Source organism: Amia ocellicauda, chromosome 10 (genome assembly GCF_036373705.1).
Source record: "Amia ocellicauda isolate fAmiCal2 chromosome 10, fAmiCal2.hap1, whole genome shotgun sequence".
Classification (NCBI taxonomy): Eukaryota; Metazoa; Chordata; class Actinopteri; order Amiiformes; family Amiidae; genus Amia; species Amia ocellicauda.
In genome coordinates, this window is record NC_089859.1 from 735,741 (window position 1) to 762,394 (window position 26,654).

General features: G+C 39.8%; 1 protein-coding gene across 3 annotated transcripts in view; it reads left to right on the forward strand.

Annotated features, from left to right (window-relative positions):
- The window catches only part of gria3b (glutamate receptor, ionotropic, AMPA 3b), a 119,742-nt gene that overhangs the window by 78,881 nt on the left and 14,207 nt on the right, over positions 1-26,654 (forward strand). For all 3 annotated transcript variants that reach the window (XM_066714672.1, XM_066714673.1, XM_066714674.1), the window contains exons 7-12: positions 3,718-3,885; positions 4,207-4,311; positions 6,701-6,808; positions 8,269-8,475; positions 11,276-11,649; positions 18,301-18,499. In XM_066714672.1, coding sequence (XP_066570769.1) covers positions 3,718-3,885; positions 4,207-4,311; positions 6,701-6,808; positions 8,269-8,475; positions 11,276-11,649; positions 18,301-18,499 — 1,161 coding nt within the window. The remainder of the gene's footprint in view (positions 1-3,717; positions 3,886-4,206; positions 4,312-6,700; positions 6,809-8,268; positions 8,476-11,275; positions 11,650-18,300; positions 18,500-26,654) is intronic.

Below are 26,654 nucleotides of genomic sequence, written 5' to 3' on the forward strand. Positions count from 1 at the left end.
GCGCAAGCAGCTCCCATGACAACATATACAAATCACATGATCTTGGGAGGGTCTGGAAAGAAAGCTAATTCATTTGCCATTGAGCTCTACAAATTATTATGCGATTAAATAAACGTGGGGTTCATTCTTCCACAATTACAGGAATACCACTTACCGCATTTTGGTTTGGATTAATAACTGAGATCTCACCACATTCGATGTAGTGCTTTATGAATATTTTAGTGTTTTCATAATCTTTCTTTGGCCTATTTTTTGCTACTGTTGAGAAACCCTGGGCTGTATAAAGCTTAAAAGTATAGTAGCACAACATTCAGGAACAAATACATTGTATGTTAGGCATTTTAAACTAAATAGAGTGCACATTGTGATCTTTTTTATACAGGTATAAAATAATAAAGGCTTCGAAACCAGGTTTTGTCATTAGCCGGTCATATCCATTGACCGGGAGATCCGGGCTAGGGTGGGTTAAACCTTCCTGGGCGCCTACAGGCTGACAGTACCCCCGGGAGTGACGCGCCTCTCCTCCAGTCAGCGCTGAGGGTGGCCATGATTGGAGGAACCTGATTGTACCGCCCCACCCGCCCAGTCATAGCAATTGAAGGGCCGATGCCAATGTTGGGGGGGTGATGAAAAAATGCAAAAAGAATTGTCAATTCCAAATAAAATTTAAATAAAAAGATCCTGTCGTGCAGTTAGAAATATATCAACCTCCTAAAATATTTATGTCCATGATAAAACTTCACCTCCTCATCGATGCACTTCACGTCTGAGGAAATCAAATCACCTCCAAATCCGATTTGCAGAGCTTAATTTAGTCAATGTGTGTCAGACTTTTATTTATTTATTAATTTTGTATATTCATGCATTTTTAAGTTAAAGTAGAATTAGGTTAAAAATCAGATTGTCGGTGTGCCAGGAGTTGAGAAACTCTCCTATCAGGCTTCAAGCTGCTGTTATTTAATATTCTGTATGTGCAGATCAGCCATAATGGGATAAACTTATCTAAGAGTTTTCAAAAGGCATTAAAAGTTAATAGATTTAATTAGAGCTCCGGTGCATACCGGGAGTTTGGCTGCTTTAGCCGATGGGCATCCTCTCAGGGTACTGCCTCCATGGGCAGGGATGGGAACGAGTTTAATCATCCTTTTTGTAAGTGAAGCCTAAAATAAGATAAGTTGTAGAATTGAATGTATATGAAACGCCTGGAGGAAGTGTGTAGACAGTTTTACTATGCAAGAGCAGACAATTTCAAATGCAAGTACTGTAATTTTGATATAGATTTTGTTTTAAAAGTAAGATGCTGAAAAAAAACGAAAATCAACGAGAGGTTTGTCTTTTTCTTTATGAAATTAAGCGAAAAGATAAGATCTGAGAAACTGTGTCAGCTCTGGTAATAACCGTTTAACCTATAAATGTAGAATTCAATGTTTCCAAGAACCCTCCCCTTTGAAGTGTGGGCCTACAGTCGGCACAGAAGCCAGTTTTTCTTGCACTTTCCCTCTAATCTGACAACTTCCAATTATGAGCTTCCCTGTGAGTCACTTTAGGCAGAGCAGTGAGGAGAATAAATTAATTGAATAGTATCTATACTTTACATTAAACATACATAACACATACAGCATGGTATGGCCTCTAATTTCAGACATTACTCGTGAGTTAACAGTTAATGCTACTACCTGGACTGAACATTACTGTTCACCTGTCTTAAAAGCAAAGTTACTGTGTCATGTTAGTGGGTTTCTATAAAACTGAGCTGGAGGTGATGCCCATGCTATCTATATACAGCATCATATTTCATTCCTTGATAGGTGATATCTAGTTGAATAGATTAATATAATACTACTTACTGCCAACAACAGAGCACCTTTTGAGGTTGGCAAATTATAAGAAAGCTATCATTAACAGACAAAGGCTAATACTCAATCAAGAGTTACTATAACATACAAACCATAGCTATATTTTAAAATATATTGTAAACACTTGCATGGTCAATCAATATTAAACTGTCCCAAAGCCTGTTTAGAGGTTAGGTGGGAAATATACCAAAGCATTTGTGAATTACTGATGCCGATAATGAACAGCAGAATAAAATAAGTATCTCTAATTCTTTCAGCATGATTTTAAGACAAGTGATTTTTACTGCCTGGTTTATCTACCTGTTTTCATGAGTTTAAAAGGTGCTGCATCACATATAAGCCCTTTAAAAAGATTCAAATGAGGTTTTAGAATGATGTTACTTTACAACCAGCTTCTTATGTTACCCCTTTTGAAAATCAAGCCGTGTATGTGCCAAGTGTTTCAAAGTTCCCCCCCGAAAGCACCAAGAAAAGGAAAGTGAAGCGTATCCATTTGTTCATTAGCATAAGAAAAAAATCATAATACCGAGTTCATTTTCTCCAGCACTGAATCGCAAGTAGTATACTTCTTTCTACTTTGCTATTCCTTGAAAGGAAGTGATTTTGACAGACTTGGTTTTGTGCCCAGAGAAGTAATTAATCTGTTTTTCAGGTGCTGTCAGGTTTTCATATGACTGAGATTTACCATCTTAAAAGACTGATGCAACACTATCACAAATGCTCAAATCAAACGCTGTCCTTCAGTAAAGAAAAAAATAACATTGGGCTATATGTAAATTTGAATTCCTGTGCTCTTTCCTAAACTCAAATTTATTCTGCGCTGCCCTGAAATACCTCAATATTATGTTTACAAGTTCTTAAGTACTATGGCAGCACCTATAATCAAGTAATATAATCTCTCTGCTATGATCAACTGTCATCTCCAGCTACAGTATTCAAGGAAATAATCTCAGTCAGCAGCACTAGGTTGCAGTTTGAAACTTTGGATTTTGTAATAAATACGTGTTTGTGTTTCAAACTTATTCTGGAACTGAAATATAGGCCACTCAATTTAGGCCAAAAAGTCTTACTAGAAAATCTCTATGTAGACCACTTTGATATAGAATGAATAGTATCTGGCAGTGGCTTTGTCATCTGGTATCAAACGTATTCTTCTAGCTATTCTTTTAAAGTTTCTCTCTCGTGCATGTCATTAACACTAGAATAACCACCACACAAATAATCAGTTTAAGGTTGTTGTTTTTTCTATTCTAGTATACATGTAACAGCCCGAGGCATAATCAAGAGTAAATCATTTAATACCACTGTAAACATTTTGATGGTAAACACTTTATCCCATAAGAATTCATAATCTTTCTTCATACATAAATCCAATTAAAACTTCTACTTATTTCAGTATTCTATCCGATTACAAAAATGCAATACAAAAATTGTATTACATATTTATTTTTATTACATCTACATAATTAAAAAACGATGGCTTTTTTTGTCAGGATTAGAACAAACCCATGCCTTTAAAGTCTTCCTTGAAAAAAATATGAAAACACAAAATAAATAAAGGCTATCTATTTCAACTGCATTTGTTCTCTATAACAGTGCTTTCCTTTTAATATGAGGATGCAGATTTGGAGACACTGTTTTTGGTTGACCCATTTGATTTGGTACAGCAATGACTGCTGTAACACTTGTATGATGTCATTGCAATGACATCAATCTTGTTTTCCAGCCACACGAAGGCCAAAGCCTCAAGCGTGCCCAGGTTCATTTTGGGATCTAGTTACACAAAGCAGGGGGTCATTGACACGGGTACAGTTGCTCAGGATGCCCTGACTGAGCCCACGTCTGGCCACTCTTGTTTCAGTACACGTCCGCTCTGACCCACGATGCCATCCTGGTGATCGCCGAGGCTTTCCGCTACCTGAGGAGACAGCGGGTGGACGTGTCTCGGAGGGGCAGCGCCGGCGACTGCCTGGCCAACCCCGCCGTTCCCTGGAGTCAAGGCATCGATATCGAGAGAGCGCTGAAAATGGTAGGAGGAGAAACGCTCGCGGTACACACACACACACACACACACCATTACACACACACCCTGTCATGCACTATGTCAGAGCCCCATAAACCAACAGATTAACTGATTAGAAATTGGGTTTTGCTTTTAGAAGCCAAGGACAGGGGCTCTGCATGAACTACTGCTTCTACTTATCCAAGTTCAAAGATAAATGAACACTTGTCTTAAATTTTCTTCATCCTATGGAACTTCATTTATCCATCTGCATTTCGATTCACTTTCTCAGAAAGTTTCAAGTGTCTCTGGTGACATTCTTGGTTTCTCTATGTTGCTGCATGGCAGGTGCAAGTGCAAGGTATGACTGGAAATATCCAGTTTGACACCTTTGGGAGGAGATCCAACTACACCATCGATGTGTACGAGATGAAAGTGGGGGGTCCGCGCAAGGTAAGACCGCCGCACTCGCCCCCACACGTCCACAGAAAGAGCCCAGGCCTCAGATCACACACGAACAGTGCGTTTACAACTGAGAAGCTTTTTAACTTTGAGCTGCAACCTATGGCTCCTGGTAGAAAGCTTAGCTATTACAGTTAGCACAGTGCTGCGAATTGCCATGGACAAATTTAATTTAAGTTTTGCTATAATTCAACTTGCTATTGTTAACTCAATTTCTAAATGAATGGTTGAAAAAACCACACAATCAGGTTTCAGATGAAGAGGCTTTTAATTTATATTTGTTACCCAGTGATGAAAATAAATACCTTTTAAAAAATTACTAATGAGAAAAATAATTAAAATGAGGCACTTGTTTTTTTAGGTACATTTCTTTCTAAGCCTAAGAGAGAATAACAGGATAACAGTCTGTATGACAACAATAAAAATGCAGATTTAGACCAGTAATTACAACATGAAAATCTTATGCCAGCTTGTGCGTTTGTAACCAAGAGTAGTGTCTAGGTAGATGTGTCCCCATTTGATATATTCAGGTAATTATCCAACATGCCTGCTTGGAGTATAATTGAAACATGTATACAATACCTTAGCAAAATATACTGAACACACAAAGCAAAATGCACTGCTTGCTCTTATTCCTTATTACTGAAAAAGACAGATCTTACTGTATCTCTGAAAGTCTTTCCTACATGGATGGCTATATTAGTGAGATGTTTACATTACTCATTTTCCATCAATTAAAATAATGAGTAAAGAAAACAACGTCTGGATGAGGAACAGCAGTTATGAGAGCAGTAATAGAGGAAAACAAACCAATGCAATTACAGTTTTTAGAGGAGCATTACTGGCTTAGTTCAGACACTATTTCCCATTTGCACAGTCAGTGCTGAACTACTAAATTGTGTTGTAATATAACTTGTTATACAGTAAACGGCAATACAGTGACCTCAGAGGAAGAGAAAGATTACCATACAGAATATTTGAATAGCTTGTACATCGCATCAGCAATAATTCACGTAAAGGTGTTTGCGATCTTATGTTCCATACTGGGCCGTGTGAGGCTGCTGTTCCATTAATATCTTAGACACATCGCAGTACCATCGTAGAGTAACATGGCGTCTGTTTGCAGATCTCAATGAATACAAATTCATATTTGGAAGCATATGAGAACCGGAATGTGTATGTCTGTGTTTTTTTGGACATGTGGCTGTTTTTTGAGGAGTGTTTTTTACCGTACAGCATACTGTGTGCATCTGGAGAAAGGGAAGAAGTAAAACAGGTTTAGTGAAGCAGTGCAAAGGTGCTTGAGTTTCACTTGGCAGGACCATATGCTTTCCACCGGTGCTGCAATTATTAGTGCAGCTCCGCCAGGCCGGGGAGAGAGTGGCTCGCACTTGGCCGGGATTGGCAAACGGGGGAAGAGGATGCGTGGAAGCTGTCAGCGGTGATGTATTAGCTGACTGTTCCCCTACTACTCCCCTGCAACGCTGAAGCCCGAGCCGAGCCTGTGAGTTGGCATCCCTGCCTTGAGGTGCCGGATCATAGACATGATTTCCAATAGGAAGATTCAAGGACACAAAGCGGGTCGTGTGGTCAAGCAGGCTAGTGTCCTGGCCTTAACCTCTGCAGACCTCAGTCCAGTCATATATTCAAGCGCTCTGCAATTAAATACTACCGGACCAACAGCTGCCAATATACATTTCACCCAGTTTCCTCTCTTGAATCATTGCTCCTCACAGCACAGTGCGTATAAAAGGCATGCCGTGCTTGAATGACAGCACACAGTGGAGCGTTAAAATATCTCCCCGATTACCTTCTGTAGAAACTCGAGAGGACAGACTTAGAGATATCAAGTGAAAAGGGCGACTCGGTTTCCTCCCCTCATCCTTCATAAAAGAGGTTATAATAGTATGCAGCTCAGAGAGATAAGAACCCACTCTCAACTTTGCTGCTCTGCTATAGCAAATGTACGTGTATATATATGAGAGAGAGAGAGAGTTGCCAGTAGACCTAAGATATCCAACACTATAAGAGAACAACAATAACAAGGAGTTGAGAAGACAACAGCACAAACAAACAGCAGGCACACACTGCACTACACACAACGTTCACATCCCAGCCAAAGGATCATCTGAGTCCAGTCACAATCTGTTCTCCGCAGTTTATTTCTGGTATATCTCGAAGGCACAGTGTCAACGGCAGGCTCTGCACACGTCAAGGCACTTTAACATATGAAGTTACTGCTGAGTGTACACACACACACACCAGAATAAAAACAAACTCTCATGCGTGGCCTACCTCTCCTTTTCCTTTGTAACATTGCTGATGAGAATGACCATACTGATAACGGTGATAATAATAATGATTTCTGTGTTGCTTTCAGATCGGGTACTGGAACGAATATGAAAGATTTGTATTTATTATGGATCAGCAGGTCACCAACGACACATCCTCTGTGGAAAACCGAACAATTGTGGTCACTACTATCATGGTACACTTTCCATGCTGTTTAAATGTTTCACTAATTCTGCCACTCAAGGTCAAGGTGTTGACTCCATGATTCGATACATTCTGTCCTGGGAGGGTAGAACTATTTTTTTTTTGCTGCTTTCCACCCACTCACTACATGTTCAAACAGTCGACTGCAGAGTGTTTCAACTGTATCTGTGTGGGTGACAAAGCATTTTGATTTTCCATACTTCAGTGGCCTGTTGTAGCAGTGACATCACAATAACGGCTTTGGTATTGGTAATGGTAACGTTTAAATCCATATCACAATCGTAGAGTGCGTAAGTAAACCATCATCAAGTAAATGGTCAATGACACGTGGGATAGACAAAACAAGCAACAAGATAAAATGCAATGGTGTTTCCCCAGGCAATGCAATCTCTGCTTGAGCCAAGACATAAACAACTTCAGACTCCGGTCCTTGGTTTTTATTTCCTCGCGCAAATATATTTTGCATTGCCTACCAGTAGCTCTGTTCTGAATGAAGAGTTTTTCTCCCGATTTTTCAAGGGCGCTTTACCTCACCTGAATTAACCATTTCCTTTGTTGGATATTAATAGCTGTAACAAAAAACCTTCCTCCACCATACTCTGAAATGATAAGCCTTAGATTTGGGAGGCAGTGGTTTGTCTATTTTGGATTAGAAAGGTAAACTAAAGTCTCCTCAGAAGCAGCTGTATTTCAACCAAGAGGAGAAAGGATACATTCAGCACAGAACAAAATAAAACCATTGCTGATCCACGATGGCATCCAAACTGTCCCTTGCTCTAATGGGAATATGTTCTCTTCTCTGTGAGCAGTTTTTCTTTTAATGATGTCCGCAAACTGCACCGGAGATTGCCATGAGAAAGCACGCACAATTTTCCTGGCATATTCTGTATGCAAGATATTTGCAGGTTTATTCTTTTGTTTTTGCTTTTTTTTGGGGGGGAAGTATTCTTTATTTTTTCGTTGGAATGATGCACAATCTTTCTGCACATTGACGCCGCAATGTGCTCGTTGACTACTGCCACTTCCCTCTTCAGTCACTGCCATTTACTTCATGAATGTGAATGTCTTCTGAGCCGATCCAAAGCAAAAGCAAACCCCCATTTTATTGTGTGTGTGTGTGTGTGTGTGTGTGTGCATTTTCCATGCGGGTGCCATAGTTAGTGGGATTAACCTTAAACAATAGCCAATGCTTCTAGCTAGTTCTAGAATACTTTCCATTTCCTGTTGCTTTGTGGGAAAAATGGGGGTGCGGTACATTTGCTTCGGAATCGGGTGAGCGCTTCTGGTTGGTTGGCCATGAAACGCGCGTTGTGAAGTTGCGGTCGATGGTGTGATAGCACAGTATGTCATCCAATGCATGAAAGCATGCAAAGTATCATGGACTGTGTATGGGACTAATGTCTGGTCTGGAATGCATGCGTAACTATAAATTAGCATATGTTTGATTAACAGGAAGCGCCCTATGTGATGTACAAGAAAAACTCTGACCATCTGGATGGAAACGAGAAATATGAAGGCTACTGTGTCGATTTAGCTTCTGAAATTGCAAAACATGTGGGGATAAAATACAAACTGTCCATTGTAACGGACGGAAAGTACGGTGCCAGGGACCCTGAAACTAAGACTTGGAACGGGATGGTGGGTGAACTGGTATATGGGGTAAGTGGGATCATTTGCTTTATAAACCATCAGTACATTCACTATTTTGAGCGAAATCCATGTAAAATATCTTCAGATGAACCCCAGATAAATCGGCCCCATGCTCCATGATCTGACATAACTCTTAACCCTAGAAGTAAGATGTTTTTTAGCGATGCAGGTTGAATGTGGGGTAATTACAGTTAGTGCGATGGACACACCAAGAACTTTAAAAGAAAACATTTGACTACTGCATGGTTCACATGGAGTTTTACAGGGAGGTAAATTAGAAACCAACCAATTTCAAATTGATGCCAGAAATGCTTTAGCGTATGAATTGGGTAACACTGGCTAAATGCAGATATTCTGAAACTTAAACAAGGGATATTGTTAAGTTTTCATTATACTTCGCTAGAGATCAACAAACCTTAAGAAATAGACAACCCCTTGGACAGTAAAACCTAATAAACATGAACTGATTTAGTCATTATTAATTTAAAGACAAGAAAATGATCTCAACCATAAGGCTCTGGTAGGGCACTGGACCGATACCAAGACAGACAGCTAAGGAGAAGATCAATAAAGAAAGGAGGATATTGATCGCCACATACAGCTACTTAGAAGGCCAGTTTGGTTGCTGGTTGCAGTATTGGGTTTCATGATTGTATGTGCTAATGCTGAAATCCTACTCTGAGAAATAGGAAACAAACTAGAAACCCTGGAGGCATTTGGCTTCGGATTGGGACTGAATAACCTCAGGATTTTACCCAAATATTGTGCTCCTCATTCTGAATGAGTTTATCTTTCATATATTAATACATTTCATTGGTCATGTGTAGAAAAGCAATCTGTCCAATACTGTAAGCATTGCTGGAAAAGATTGCCTGGTTTGATGCACTACAAGCAGAAAACAATCCTTCCAGAAGGAAAGCTATGTGCCAAGCGAGCAGAGAGAACTAACGCCCTCATCAATATTCTCCCAAGACTCTGCAAAATTCACTTTGAAGCTGTTACGTCTGTATTTCATAACAGACAATCAAGACAATTCATCCTAATGGCTTCTGACCTTTTTACTGACCTACAAATTAAGTTGAGCGTCGTTGTCTTTTTAAGGTTATGTACAATTGTGCCATTTATTACATTATGAATGTCAATATTTATTGACTGCATCGGAACACATCATTATTGTAACAGGGCTAGAACAATATGTGTTTCTATCATCTCTACCACTAATAGAAGAGAGAAAAGGCATCTCCTGCTTTTCCATATCCGATATAAACCCTCCAATTATAATGATATAACTATTATTTAAACTAGTCTGATGTGAAGGCTCAACATCCCAGAACCCAGATCTGGACATGCAGGGCGGGAAAGGAACTTTTGTGAATAGGGATTTCACTGAGTTATTATACAAGAATACTGTGCTTGTAAACATGTACTTTTTTGCTAACATATGTTGTAGCAAGCAAGACCTTTTATACATGTACATGTAAGACTAAATAAATGGGGGCACAGAAATTCAAAGCTCACAATCGGTGTTCCAAGGACATACATTGGTAACATATCACCTCTATAATAAAGTTGCCAACAGCTGAACAGCTACACTCATGGCCTCAAAGAGAGACAGAGAGAAGAAAATACTTCTGTAGAGTAACATGATGATAATATATGAAAGATGATCATCAGTAATTATTATTAAATCACGCAGACCCTTAATTAGCCATCTATATGCAAATGATTGCTCAAAATATAGATACTGTTACATATATTTAAGTACTGTCTTACAGAAGAGGGGAGATCTAAAAGGTGGGATTAATTGTATAACTCGAACCTCCTGCAGTCCTGTGCCATTCTATCATGTGGAATAGGAGGAAAATCAAATAGAAAACATAATTTGCATTATTTGTTATTCAAGGGATAATGCATTAATGCAGGGAAATGCATCTTTTACTGAAATTTGTGCATCACCCATAGCAATGAATTCCAGGACCACTTTGATGTGCGTCGTACATTGCCTCTTGATCAGTTTAACATCCCGACAGTGTCATTACTGTGATCAAGGTAGATATCTGTAGCTTTACAACTTTATAGCACTAATTCACAAACTTAGGCTGCAAATAGACTTGCTACAGGGAGTTAAAATTGACTAAAACATGGCGGTTAGAGAATGTTCTAAAACAAGCCATGAAAAGACGGATAAGAACATTGAGATGGGGACCCACCAAGTCAATCCTCTTAATCAATTCTTCATTATATAGAAAAGGGGTTTGTTTTATTTTGTCTCCACCACCAAAATAAGTGACTGAAAAACCACAGGCCCTCCAGTTAAGTTAGAAAAACATGAACTGTACTTAAGTACAATACCTTTAGCCTTTGGTAGATTTTTTTTTGCTTGGCTAAAAATACAAACAACAACAAAGCATTTTCTGGCTGATGACGGATGTTTTTTCAGAAGGAAAGGGTAAAAATTCAACAGTTTCTAATTTTCTCCTATTGGTTTTAATTTTGCTTCCCCCTCCTCTCCCCCTCCCTCATCAAATTGCTTCAAAAGAGTGCAGTGAAGTCCAATTGGACAGATGTTCAAAGTAATTCCCCTATAAATGTGATGACCAAAATACTTCTTTATATGTCTTCAGGGGGAGGGTATTGTGTTTAAAAGTTGATGATTGTACCCATTACTGGACATTCAGAATGTACCCCACCAAAAAAAGACTTTCTGGTGATTGATAACAACTTAGAACTAATCATTCACAAATGTTTGACTGCCAAAACTGATTAACAACTGAAGACTAATGCATACTGTACATGTTCCCATTTCCAGAGAGCAGATATAGCCGTTGCACCTCTTACTATAACACTGGTACGAGAAGAAGTGATTGACTTTTCTAAACCCTTTATGAGCCTGGGGATCTCCATTATGATAAAGAAGCCTCAAAAGTCCAAACCTGGAGTGTTCTCCTTCCTGGACCCCCTGGCCTACGAAATTTGGATGTGTATAGTGTTTGCCTATATTGGAGTCAGTGTGGTCCTCTTCCTGGTCAGCCGATTCAGCCCCTATGAGTGGCATTTGGATGACAGTGACGAAGCCAGAGACCCCCAGACCCCACCGGACCCTCCAAACGACTTTGGGATTTTTAATAGTCTCTGGTTCTCCCTGGGGGCCTTTATGCAGCAAGGATGCGATATTTCACCAAGGTTGGTTGCTCATTAACATCCATCACCTTTTTGCATTTTATGGTCATAAAGCTGATGCCATGGTGCATATATGTTATTTTATTTTCAACTCCATTTTATTTATTTGAATTCGCCCTTCCTCCACCACCGCCCTCCTTCCCCCCCATTTATTTCAAATGCAAAAGCTCCATCATCTCCATGCTTGCAGTCATGCATTGCATCCACAAATAACTTATATACACCATGCCGAGGACTGTAAAATGCATAGGGTCATTTTATGTTCCTTTCTCTTCCTACGACACTTGGGGGGCTACCGTGTTTTTGCTGCATATCCCATTTTACGGTCATCAGCTTGGTGCATATAAAGTATTTAAGGTGGAAAACTGAAAGTTCGCCAACACCCATTACCCCCCCCCCCCGCCATCTTAGCAGCACTCTAATGAAGCAGCTTCCTCACAGGTTGCACATTACAATGACTTTTGTTTTCAGTCATTTCGAACCCTGTCCTGTCTTTCGTTCTCCTCCTCTCCACCCGTCACTCCATCCTTCCATCCACCCCTCGCTGTTATCACGGTTTCCTCCCCGCCTCACTGTCAGTGTACCGAGAGGAGATGTCATTGTTCGAGCGCGTGTGTTCCTCTGTCTGATGCAGGGTGTTGTTACATTAGGCACCCCTTGTACCACAGTCTCATGTCCCTGTGTGTAGGAGCTCCAGCTCTTCACAGCAAGGTAATGGCCAACAGGATCTCCGGCAGATAAATTAAACAGACACATTAGACATGGCTTCTGCATTGGGAGCTGAGAGCTGATCGTGCCATTTCTTACTCAGCAGATAATTCAAGGGTACGAACCCCACCTCTGTTCTTAAAGAGAGGTGAATAAATATTTGGCAACCTCACAAGAATCGCAACAATCTATATATTGTAGTTTAAGCTGTTATTTAGGAAATTATACCGTAGCATAATCTTAAAAATGCCATCAATGCCATGACAAGTATCTGAAACTGTGAAAGTACAGTCACTTCAAAGTCATGTCCAATGTAGCAAGCTGGCTCAGTATAACGTCGCCTAATATCTGATTTCCTTAAAATAAAGATGAGACTCAATACCCATGGTGCTCTACCACACATTAACAGCCATGGCTGAATTCTACACAGACCCATCTTTTTCTGTATCTGCCGTGTGGTAGAACAGAAGGAAAAGCTGTCATGGGGAAGGTGCAGAACGATGCGTTTCTATTTTCATGGACAATTAAGAATCCCATTTCTGTAAGAATCCAGTTTGTCAGCTCCTAACACACCATATAACAGGCTTCAAAACCTAGCACCGTGATCTGCTGTGTTCAAAATACTAAAAGGCAGAGACAGAGTTCCCGCAAAAACCTCGGCGTGTTTTTCATTTTCAAATCTACTCTCCGGCTGGTGCTATGATGACGGATTTTGATATCGCAAGCCGACGGCACATTATTACTTACTGTTCAGGTGGTTTGCTTTTGTACTTGAATGGCTTCACACAAATGCATTCAATTGATCTTGGTCAAGTGCATTTCTCTCTTTTTCCTCAGAAATCAGTTGACTGTAGGCAAATTCTGAAATATGAGAGATTTAAGCCATCTTTTTCTTTATTGATTGTACACTTCGAGCGATGCACTCTTCTAAGGACAATGATTCAATCTATGAAATGAAATCCTGCTTTTAATAAGAATGGCATGGCATTCGAGATCAAAGATTGTTTTCCCGTAATGAAACTTCATGGTCACACTCCACCTTAGCACACACCAATGCACAAGCTCCTACCTCACACAAGACAATATTTGCAAACTCACGCAGTCAACACAGATATCAGAGGAGGCTGAGGTCAATGATTCAATGTACTGTCTCCTTTCATCGCCATTAGTAGTCAAGATTAAACCCCCTGTGACGGTTTTGAGTCGAGGGGATTCAGTGCCTCCCTTTACCTCCCGCTGTGCTTCCCTGGATGTGCATGCGATTGAGCCCGTCCCCCTCCTTTGTGTACTAATCGGGACATTAGTTAACTTTTATGGGCTTGTCTTTTATTGGGGGGGTCAATTGATTTTTCTTTGACCCCACTTGGTATTAATCAACACTGATAAGGTAAGATATTAAATCTATTTTCTGGATTGCTGAATGCCGTTAAATCAATATAATTATTTTAAGCACTCACTACAAATGTTGTGCGGTAATCCAGGGCTCAAGATTTTGGTGTTTTGGTTTTCAGCAGCTGGAAGCTAAACAATCGTTACAATATGTTGTTAGCTGTGGATTACTGTCTTTATATATAAATATATAATAATAGTGTCAGTTTATTCCCATACAGATTGCAATAGCAGTGTGAACAATTGGATGACTTTGGTTGTTGATCGACCATCCAACCAATAAAGGAAGAAAATGTTCAAATTCTCTGCAAAGGTTTAATGGATAATTACATAATGGATTTTATCAATATGACAAGAGTGGAGCCAACATAAAACATACAGCTGCTGCTAGGGTCTATTCCAGGAGTACAGGCACTGCAGAGTGAGGAATCTGCGTAGCTGCATTGTGGCACAGTTTGCTCACGTCCCTAGTCAATAATCTGAGCAGACGCTGTTTGTGTGGAGCTTCACAAAACAAAAGAACACTAGCAGGAGAATCTGCATGTTTGATTGAAGCTTGCCTCCTAAACAAGAGTTACGGGGAAATTAAAAAACACATTTCAGAGAACTCAAAAATAAGCGTACAGCATTCTCCCGTGACATTATATTAAACCCATTTCTCAAAAAGTGAAAGGGAATCATTGAGTTCAATATATTGTTAAATGTTCACAACTGCAGTGCTTATAAATCTCCCAATATTATTTCTTCTGTCCAACTATCAGCAAGGGAGTTTGGACTTTAGTTGGCAATGTTACAAATGGGATAAACTAACATCACTGATGGTAAAATAAATGGTCCTCTATTCTAGGGCCTTCATCTTTCAGTGTGGCTTAATATCCTGTTCTGGAAGCATTTTCCTATGAATTGAAATTTGATGGCTATCTGTGCCTTTCGCTATCGCATCCTGATAAAAGGTCACCGCACTGAGTGAGGAATGTAAGGCTAAGCATTTACAAGGTGGCTTTCAAAGCTTTTTGCTCCAGAGTTAAATTTGACCCCGACGGCTTGAAAGTAACTGGGAGCTTAAAGGCGAGAAGCTACCCAAGAGACAAACAAGAATAAAAGAGAAAATCAAATAAATATTAATGGCCCTGCCAGACTAATAAGCTTTGAAAAATGTCCTATTTGTCTTTCATCCAATTCGCTCTTCTTATACAGGCCGATTCACACTCGATTTAGAAAAACGACATTTGCGTCTCAATGAAACATAGCCATCTGACCTAGGCAGGCGTGGTGGCCAGAAAGTGCTCAAGGTACCATTCAGTCACGATTTCATTTTTAAAAGTCAGAAAAGGTCAGAGTAGCCTACATAGACTTTTATATGTTTTAGAACATAAGGGCTTTACCTTTTAACTGTCAATAAGCCCTTGTGGTGATGCTTTCTCAGTGGAAATTGATGCAAAGATCGATATGCTCATTCAATAGGAAACATCCAAGTGGCGTGTGACCATTTTATAGACGGCGCATTTCATCTTGAGGGCACGTCTTCCAGTGTATGTGAGAAGGAACTGTGATGACAGTAAAATGGTATGAGGGCACCCAAGTAAAGTAAAATGGTATTTGGACACCCAATGGCTTGAGCAATGACAAATAATTACATCTTATATTTTCCTCTTTTCAACACCCCCACCAAATACAGCATGCTTGCAATACTTCATTTCATGCTCATTGATTTATGTTTATGTTTCCTTTTAACTCATGATTTCATCCCTTCATCGTCCTCAATGCATTTCATCTGAAGGTACTGTTCTTTTCCTTTTCTGTATCATCATGTATTCATTATGAACCTCTACGAACTCTGTCAGACCAGACTGTTGCTTTTTTAACACGCTAAGACTAAACCAATGGCACTCCAATCAACTGTAGCATTCAAAATCATGACATGACGGATGGGAAGCATTTCCCACGAGAGAAAGAAAGGTACTCACACTAGATTAAATTGAATGTGCACATGGGTTCCTAGGATCCTTCTTGTAACTCAATCAGGAATAGGTAGTTAGATACTCAATGTAAAGATCTAGAAAGAACCTTTGTTCAAAGACCCCTCGATTCAAAGTCTCCTCTTATTATCAATACCCTAACTAAGCAGTCAGTTTATCAGTCAGAGTATCTAAACTACAGACAAAGCTATCAATTGTGGGAACAACATATATATATACACTCACCTAAAGGATTATTAGGAACACCTGTTCAATTTCTCATTAATGCAATTATCTAACCAAACAATCACATGGCAGTTGCTTCAATGCATTTAGGGGTGTGGTCCTGGTCAAGACAATCTCCTGAACTCCAAACTGAATGTCTGAATGGGAAAGAAAGGTGATTTAAGCAATTTTGAGCGTGGCGTGGTTGTTGGTGCCAGACGGGCCGGTCTGAGTATTTCACAATCTGCTCAGTTACTGGGATTTTAACGCACAACCATTTCTAGGGTTTACAAAGAATGGTGTGAAAAGGGAAAAACATCCAGTATGCGGCAGTCCTGTGGGCGAAAATGCCTTGTTGATGCTAGAGGTCAGAGGAGAATGTGCCGACTGATTCAAGCTGATAGAAGAGCAACTTTGACTGAAATAACCACTCGTTACAACCGAGGTATGCAGCAAAGCATTTGTGAAGCCACAACACGTACAACCTTGAGGCGGATGGGCTACAACAGCAGAAGACCCCACCGGGTACCACTCATCTCCACTACAAATAGGAAAAAGAAGCTACAATTTGCACAAGCTCACCAAAATTGGACAGTTGAAGACTGGAAAAATGTTGCCTGGTCTGATGAGTCTTGATTTCTGTTGAGACATTCAGATGGTAGAGTCAGAATTTGGCGTAAACAGAATGAGAACATGGATCCATCATGCCTTGTTACCACTGTGCAGGCTGGTGGTGGTGGTGTAATGGTGTGGGGGATGTTTTCTTGGCACACTTTAGGCCCCTTAGTGCCAATTGGGCATCGCTTAAATGCCACGGCCTACCTGAGCATTGTTTCTGACCATGTCAATCCCTTTATGACCACCATGTACCCATCCTCTGATGGCTACTTCCAGCAGGATAATGCACCATGTCACAAAGGTCGAATCATTTCAAATTGGTTTCTTGAACATGACAATGAGTTCACTGTACTAAACTGGCCCCCACAGTCACCAGATCTCAACCCAATAGAGCATCTTTGGGATGTGGTGGAACGGGAGCTTCGTGCCCTGGATGTGCATCCCACAAATCTCCATCAACTGCAAGATGCTATCCTATCAATATGGGCCAACATTTCTAAAGAATGCTTTCAGCACCTTGTTGAATCAATGCCACGTAGAATTAAGGCAGTTCTGAAGGCGAAAGGGGGTCAAACACAGTATTAGTATGGTGTTCCTAATAATCCTTTAGGTGAGTGTATATATATATATATATATAAAAAAAAATTTATGAACCTACACTTGTCCAGCTCCCCCCTAAATATTTGATCAATTCATTCATATAGCACAGATCCCTTCTAGCAATCTGAGCAGCACCATGGCTATAACAAGAGCAAAACAATATGCTTGTTAGAGCCACAGAGAAAGTGCGTAAGATCAAACTGTTACAGCACTTCCTTCAAACAGCTGTTACGACATAAGGATTGGATTCAAACCAATCCAAACTAAAATGTTTTGTGATCTTTTGTCATTTGGGGCGTCACACAAAGGCATTCAGCTGACCATGGATGAGGACACATTTAATCATGGACTAAACAACACTGTTCAAATCGTATTCACCTCAGAAACAGAAAATGTGTTATTATACACCCCCCCACACCCCATTTCTCATGTAACAGATGTGCTCATTCAAGGTCAATTCAGCGCCACTGTGTCTGCCCCCACAGACAAAAGCACACCAGTTGGAGAATTAATGAGAAATATGCTGTAGGCCTGTTGGGTCTGAATTAAAGTTCGCCATTATAACACCAGTTCAAGGAGAGATTCAAAAATAAAAACTTTCTGAACGGTCTGTAAGAGGAACCGTGACAAAAGCTGCACTTCCTGCACACTTCATGATCACGACTTTAATTACAAGGAACATCATAATAGTTGTCAAGGACAAGTCTGATAAGACATGACTACTGCGCTTGCTTATCTAAAGGAGTCAATTTTCTCTTTGTGGGCATCCAATCCCACACGGAGGCACTTCAGCACTGAATTGGAAGAAAAGTCTTTTTGTAAGCCACGTGTAAAAGTAGTGAGTTTCTTCCAGGGTCTGTTCTCCCTGGAAAGGCACTGTGTCTGACACAGAGAGTTGCTACCAGTTTTTTAGTGTAACTGCCCAGGATGGCCATGTTTTGGGATCCAGTACCCCCAAAACACACAGGTCTGGACAGCCAGCTTGTTTTTAAAAACTGAATCAATAAATCTTTTGGAATCCATTCATGAAAAAAATAATGAATAAGCAAACTAATATCAAATCAATCTATCAGGCATTGTTTTGCATGCCTGTTCTGCTCTGGCAAAATGAACACTGATTAATTTTTTTCTTCCCCATCTTTTTTTGACACTGTAGGTCCTTGTCGGGAAGAATTGTTGGAGGCGTGTGGTGGTTTTTCACCCTCATCATCATCTCTTCTTACACTGCCAACCTTGCGGCCTTCCTGACCGTCGAGAGGATGGTCTCTCCCATTGAAAGTGCGGAAGATCTCGCCAAGCAAACTGAAATTGCTTACGGGACCTTGGACTCAGGCTCAACCAAAGAATTCTTTAGAGTAAGTCTGAACCTTTTTCTCCTTGGTGCTCAACCCGTTAAAACCTAACTAACTTCAGGAAAGAAAGATCTGCCTAGTTATTGTGTTAAATATGCAGATTTCTAAAGACTAGTACAGTATCAGCCATGGCACGAAATTGGAGGTCTGCATGTGAGAAACGTATGCCTAGATATTTTAGATATTCTCTTAGGAGAAACGGCGGCAAAATAATGAAATGAAGAGTGTCTCTGAGTCTATCAAAATGATAAAACGGTGGTCAGAGTTGAAAGGTCACCCTCTTAGGCATTAATTTAATTAGATGGATGGCCACCAAAAGTTCATTGAGCTTGATGAAAAGGAGGGCGGGGATTTGAAAGCTGGGCAAGAGGTAGTAAAAAGCGCACCAATATAAAATGATGGGGGGCTGCAATTAAGCAAATGGGTAGGATTATATGGAGTCATTAATCCATTTGAAATAGTCAATCAAGAGATGCCAGAGTGACTCCAATCTTATCACTGTGAGTGACTGAACTCCCTATACTAGAGTAAAATAGCGATGATGAATGTTCTGCGAGGTTTCTTAGGGAAAAGGTACACTTTCCATATATGTATATAAATAAATTAATGGAAGGTGGTCCATAAAATAAAAACATAAAATGCTTCTGCTGTCCTCGCTGCTGAAATCTCAATGTCAATTAATGATTTGTTTGGCAGACAGACACGTGTATGCTACTGTTTTGCAGTGTAGTCAAAGGTTTGCTGGAGAGATAATTGAAAGGTGGTTAGGGACCGGCAGATTTCAAATATACTACATAATGAGTGTCCTAGTTACATTCTGAGTCTGCAAATTGGAAATGGCGTGTGTGAGCTGTGATTCCAGGGGACATTTAATTAAAACTGTAGATGGCTGAAGAAGAAGAAGGGAAAAAAAACACTGATTAATAGGAGTTCAAGGTATATTTTAAATCTGAAGTCCAGGAAAGACGTTTTAGTTTAATTAGACCCATATGCCACAAAGCAGCTGATCATATCAATTCAGAAGCTAATTTTCTTTCTCTTTAATCACTGTCCTAAAATAATGCCTAAATTACGTTCTCACCTTTAATTGCCCTTTCTGTTTGGCTAAATTCAACATATTGTAACCCTTTTTGGCTGTCAGCGCCAAACTGTCCATGATGGACAAAGTGACAGACTTAAGTTGATTTTTCTTCACTATTATTAAAAACCACCTTAAAGTCTTGAGCGGGGGCTCATACAAATTCATATGGTAAAAAGAGAATACATTTAAAAGGCTATCTGTTGACGTGTGGTGATGTGTCAATAAGGCGGTTTCTCGAGCCTTGGCAGACACAATATTGCATAATGATGACCTTCACCTAGATCAAAGACAAAACTAATCTCAATGTAAAATAAAGATTACAAAAATACTCTGCCTGGATATATAAAAGATTTATTTTGTACCAGATGAAGAGAAGGGGAAAAAAATCTGGTTGCATAAATCAACAAACAAACAACCAATGAGAGGTTACCTAAAGAAATAGCATTTAAAAATAGAAATGGAAGACGTTATCTGGGAAACATTTAATTTTCAAAACAATCATTTCAAAGCAGGGCACCTGTGAGGGGACCTCCGCTAGGTCAGGTGATTGAATCCTACTTACAGTTAAATTACAGCTTTCTGTAATAACTGGATACACATGCAGAAAGGAGCATGCATACGAATTCAGCCAAGTTAATAACTGGGCTGTAATTGGAAGATAATTCTGGCCCTTTACCTATTGTGTATAAGTGCAGTGCATCAGCAAAGAAACAGATGTCACCTCTTTAATGAGCCTGCGATTTTGAAACGCAAGCTGCTGGGGTAAAGAAAAAGGTTCCTGCTCTCCTTGTACAACAAACAAGGAAAAAAAATAAAGTTTCAGCGAAATTCAGATGACATTAAACACACTTTGCTTGGTAATTTCATGACCGAATGAAGGATCTAAACAGAGCATTCCTCCAAGTTAAACTTCAGTGAATAATACATTTTACTGATAAAACACTTTTTCAAACTCAAACTTGCTGAACAAAGAACACATGCATATAAAAAAGCACAAAAGATTACACTAAAATGGGTAAAACACCAATTTTAAAGGTGCATCTTTGGATTTGAACAGCTCCATATTCTCAGAGTCTCTTATTAATCAAGGCAGAACGGTGCACAGTTTTTGGGACCACGCTACAACAGAGCTTCATGGAGAACATAAGAACATAAGAAAGTTTACAAACGAGAGGGGGCCATTCAACCCATCGTGCTCGTTTGGTGTTCATTAATATCTTTTGAAGACTTGAATCAAGTCCCCACGTAGTCTCCTCTGTTCCAGGGTGAAAAGGTTCAGGTCCTCAGTCTCTCAGTAGGACATTCCCTTCAGACCTGGAATAAGTCTGGTTGCTCTCCTCTGAACTGCCTCTAGAGCAGCGATATCTTTCTTGAAGTGTGGAGCCCAGAACTGTCCACAGTATCCAGATGAGCTCTAACTAGTGCATTGTACAGTCTGAACATCACTGCCCTTGTTCTCAACTCTACACTTTTGACAATATACCCTAACACTCTGTTTGCCTTTTTTATTGCTTCCCCACATTGCTTGGATGGAGAAAGTGAGGAGTCCACATAGACTCCTAGGTCTTTCTCATGCATTACTTCATCTAGTTCTATTCCTCCCATAGTGTAATTATAGTGGACATTTTGTTACCTGCATGTATTATCTTGCACTTGTCCACATTGAATTTCATCTGCCAGGTGTCGGCCACAACTGAATATTATCTAAGTCCCTCTGAATAGCCTGTGCTGCCAAGATTGTATCTGCTGAGCCACCTATTTTAGTATCATCTGCAAATTTGACAAGTTTGCTAACTATCCCAGAGTCCAGATCATTAATATAGATTAGAAAAAGCACAGGCCCTAGTACTGATCCCTGTGGAACTCCACTAACAACCTCACTCCAGTTAGATGTGACTCCTCTAATCAACACCCTCTGCTTCCTATACATCAACCAGTTCATAATCCATCTACTTACATTACCCTGAATGCCTACAGCTTCCAATTTGAAGATCAGTCTTTGGTGTGGAGAAGAAGGCTGGTACTTTAAATTGAACACTGGAATTCGATTGTGCTGTAAATTCAAGTAACCATTTAAAGCCATATAAGCAGAATGTTGTGGTATCTGTATAGTACTGCAATCATCAGCTCAGACAAGACATGAAGGCATGAGTTAATTATTCAGCATCAGATATAGACAAAAAAACATGAACCCAGGCGATATTACATAAACTGGAGAATGATATCTCATCGTAAGTCCGGCTGAGGTTCCAAACAAAACCACGATTTCTCATCTCAGGTAAAGCGCTAATATCGGTGCCTTTAATACAGTTAACAGTGTGTAAACACAGTCAGATGGCAGACTGTTGACTTAGTACAGGAGACAGAAAGAGCATGTTGGAAATGTCAGGGCGCCTTCTGGAAGGAATTATAGAAAAAAAAGGAAAAAAGGTTTCTGCACAATGCTGTGTTGTCAGAAGTGTAGTTAGGATGCAGGTAGAATGTGGTTAAATAAAACTGATTCAAAATAATTTAATTAGTTAATATTCAAATACTTAACACTGTAGAGATTAAAAATGTGCGTTTTGGTGGCGTATGCACATTTAAATAAATATCCCTTTATCTGAGGGTAATAACTATAGGAGGAGGACAGGAAGGTATTAATTGATCAGAGAGTTTGGATGGGAACAAACATGTCTGTAAATAGAGCAGTTTTACCTGAATTCTGTGCATATAGCTCTCCCAAAGTTGTAGAGGTTTAAAGTAAACTAGGAGTCTATTAATCAAGTTTAAGTGAATACAATAAGAACATTAATATAGATGAGAATCTGATTAAAGTGTGGGTTGCGTGCTTGTTATAAGGAAGTGGATGTCTTTGCCAAACTGGGTAAAGGTAAATCTAGACGTCTGCAATGTTTAAGGACATGAACGCAAGCCTTGAATGATAATTAGTGGTCAAGCTTAAACAGGGAAGAGATTGGTCTTTAGCTCAGAACTCAATTGAGAATAATAATCTTTATTATTATGTTGTTATAGGAAGAGAAAATGTAAATGAAAAAGGATTCTTGCACCTGTTTATTTGCCCAAGCCCAGAGGACAGATTTAAAAATGATACATACAAATTTAGCACTATAATTTGACCCAGTATCCATTCTATGTATACAGTGCGGTCGGTCACCTGTCACCCACTATTACTGTAATTTATAAGTGCTCTGGCTTAGTGAAAACAGACAAATAAATCTGGGGACAGAAGGGATATGGTCATTTCCTTCTTTAATATATTGTTTGTCCTCCTTATACAACGTAAAATGCAGCCATATTGTACCGAATAATCTGTCAACGCCAGAATGTGCTCAGAAGGGTCAAACTCACAGCATTTAAAACTACCAGCTCTGACATTTGCAGGGTCCTCCTGTGACATCCCCGTACGGTGGTAATTTAAGTGTGTGGATGACTTCCACACACTGACCTCCACAGAGAGCACATTTCCTGGCCTTTGTCCCGGGGAAAAAATAAACGTCATCAAAATGTCCCCACAAGTGGACCAGATGATACTGTTTGGCTCAGGCGCATAATGGCTACATTAAAGCAGAAGTATCTGGTCTCTCACCAAAAAAAACACACAAAAACAATCTAATGATTTAAAATAATATGGAAACCCCCGATTATCCTTCCCCATTTACATCTCCATTTAGAACAGCCACTTTGGAGACTGAACTACATCTTTCCTAGGAGCTCCCATGCTGCCATCAACGGCCTCATTTTGCTCCACAAACTGGGTTAGCCAAAGGAAAGTTTAAAAACAGGTTCATAGAAAGGGTACAGGAAATATTTCCCTACAGGCTTTAACCAGCACACACTGGCAGCACTAAGCCAATAAGCAGACCGTGAGACTGACCACCGTCGCATACGCTGGGGTACATCGGATAAAACTTGATACCATTATCCACTGGGGAGCCAGAAACGTCTGAAATAGATTTGCACTACTTTATGAACTCCTGTTGGGCTATTGAACAAACCTAAGTAATGAACTAAATTAATTTCATCGCAATACATTCATCTACGGCAGCACCGGCTGATTTACAGCGACCACAGGCTTTCACGGGCCATTTTTACAGTCAGAGACTTTCATTTGTGAAGTAAAATTAAATTAAGTCTGGTTTGGATACAGACACGCAGCTTCCTAAATTGATGAGATGGCAAAAAAAAAAAAAATCATAAGTGTTACATTTCATTTTAGAGGAAGGCTGGTAAAAAGCCTTCCTCTTTTTCTTCTCCGCAGGCGATATTTGAGTGTAAGGGTGTGTAAATGTGTGTGTATCTGACTTGGGGCTTCGTACAAGGTTGGTAAGGTGGGCTAAGTAATTGGAAACAGCACAAACGACAGCTCATAAAGGGGCAACAAGTTAGACAGCCCTTCTGTGCTGATGTGCTTCTTACAGTGGCGATTAACTTTGGGGGCTTTGTGTCTCCCCATTCTTAGCGATGTCTCCTTGAAATATCAAATGACACCGAGGATTACATTCAGCACCGTGTGTGTATTTTATTTTTCAAATAAGATTAATGTTAATCTGACATGACGTTAAATCCATTTAATAAGCATTCCGCCAAAGTGACTTTAATATATATTTTCTTTATCTTTATATGTTAATCCAGTTTTGTTGAAGAGAAAAGTGGCTAGGCAACCTCCTAATTGGTTTAAGAAAGCCACCTCTCACAAAACCAAGACAAATGACCTTTGCAGTTATTTCACCAAGCTTATGTAAATACAATACATCTGTCAGGCCTTGCCATTTTTACTTTTTTTCCCTTTCCACATTGTCAGTACTACAAATTGCTTTTAAAATTTCTGAGTCAATGTTTTAATTGACAAGAAACTGAAAGTAATGTGGGATACAGGATGTTAATCGTGTAACATGTTATAAGGTGTAAATAACGACTTTGATAATCGTTAACCATTTCAATACCCAAGAGGAAATCTTACTGCAGTGTACCTTGAATATGAATAGTTTTATTTAAAACCTCTGCCAAATTCACTCCAATACAAGAGTGCCAAAAGCTCGAATTTTAATGTTTAAGTGTGTGTTTGTTTATATATGTATTTATTTACTTATTTGTATCAGTTGAAAATGAAAATTTCAACAAAATCTTGCAGTGCATGAAGGGAAAATCTTGACACGACAAACAAAACCTTGGCTGAAATTATATGATAATAGGAGTTGATTTGAATGGATTTATGCATCCGAGCTCACAGAATGCCAATTGCAATTCTACACATGCTGGTGTCACTGGAAAAGAAAAAAGCTTATTGGTGCAGTTTTGTTTCTTGCTTATTTTAGAAACTGCCAGCACCAGAAACAACGCCCTGAAACAGAATAATCAGAGAACCTTTGCTGAAAAATTGAAACATGATTGGAGGGAAAACTAGTTGGTTTACAATGCAGAGTGAAGCTGAGCACTGGTCTTTACCATCAAAGAGCACTACAAAAATTGAATAATCACTGGCTGTTGTGGCCATTATTTAAGGAGACGTAGAAAATCCTCCCTAACCCCGAATCAATAAAGATTAGTCTTGCATTAAGAATGAAGAAAGCTGTTTACTTTGACTTTGAGACGCTTTAATTATTTGCCCTTCTCTGCAAGGTCTAACTGATACACTGCATGGCAGAGGAAAATGTGCTGTGGTTACAGAATCACTATTAGCATTTCTAGCATAACTTCAAAGGGTTTTTTGACTAGGGTCTTGGGATTTGGTATCCATCGCATAGCAAAAGCTCCATTTCATTGGACAAGTTTCTCTCTCTCTAACTTCTTCCATTTCAAGGCTATTCAACATACAGAGATGCAAATGTCTTAATTTCAGGGTTGACAGGAATTGAAGGCTTGATGGTTATGAGCCAGTATTTTGTCAAGATTCTAACGTGTATCCATCACAATGACAGCATCAGTTTCTGCGGTGCGGTTCAACTCTAATGGCCATCAAAGTGCTACAGCCTTCTTGTCCAGTTGCTGATGCCAGGGTCGTACTTTCCTAGAGCGTCAAAAGTAGTACATTAACGCAGAATGCACATAAAGTACGTAAAATACTTTTACCCAGAACAATTTAAGTAATCAATAAGAATAGAAAACACACATGCACAGACACGTATTTTGTACACCTAAATACACTGAGAACTTGCTATTCATTTTATTTTAACTATATTTTGAATCGGCTGCATTTCCTCCCAAACCTGCAGTCAGGCCTCTTGCTTTTCTCACTCAGCGGGTCCTCAGTGCCACCAGTGGAGCATTAAGATACAGATTTTAAATTTTGTAAGTCAGCCTGGACAAGGGCGTCTGCTAAGAAATAAATAATAATAATAATAATAAAGATAGGAGTCTGACAGATCTCCTCTACTACCGCAGCTCACCGGTGTTGGGAAAAGCAAAAGAGTGACTTTAACTTTTAAGAGGAAAGACCCTGACCACTTTGGGCCTCCAGCCTCAACATTGCTCAGCCAGTTCCCGGCCACCCGTTGGGGAATCCAGTGATCTCTGGACTGTGGGAGCCAACTGGCTCTGCAAGCAGAGAGACTGACTGGCTCAGGGGTGACTCGGGAGCCCTAGCAAGTCTTTATTTTAAGGCTATGTTCAGATGTGCGCAGGTTCTAGGCGTTCTTTCAGGACACTGACTCCAACTGCCTTTCTTTCCATTATCGACACACGCAAACAAATACTGTGGTCATGTCATGGAACGCAATTTCCACTCCAGCACATAGTGGCATTTCCTTTTTGACAATGGGCCTCTTCACAGCAGAGTACAGGATGAGAGCGGGGAACACGGTCCGTTGAAACCCCGAGAGAGTTTAGACGGGAATAATGCAAAGTCAGTCCCTTTGGTTGAGATGTGAAGCTGGAGGTCAGAAACCAGCAGCTGCAGCTGTGGATGTCCTTTTCATGACCTTGATGTGTGTAATGCGGAGAAGAAATATATATAGGGTTTTTTTTGTATTTTGTTTTTTATCAGAATCTGCTTATGTATGCTCTATTTAGCACGTTTTCTATCCCAGTGTGATTTTTATATTCAACAAACGTTTATATCTTTCTGGAGACCTAGTC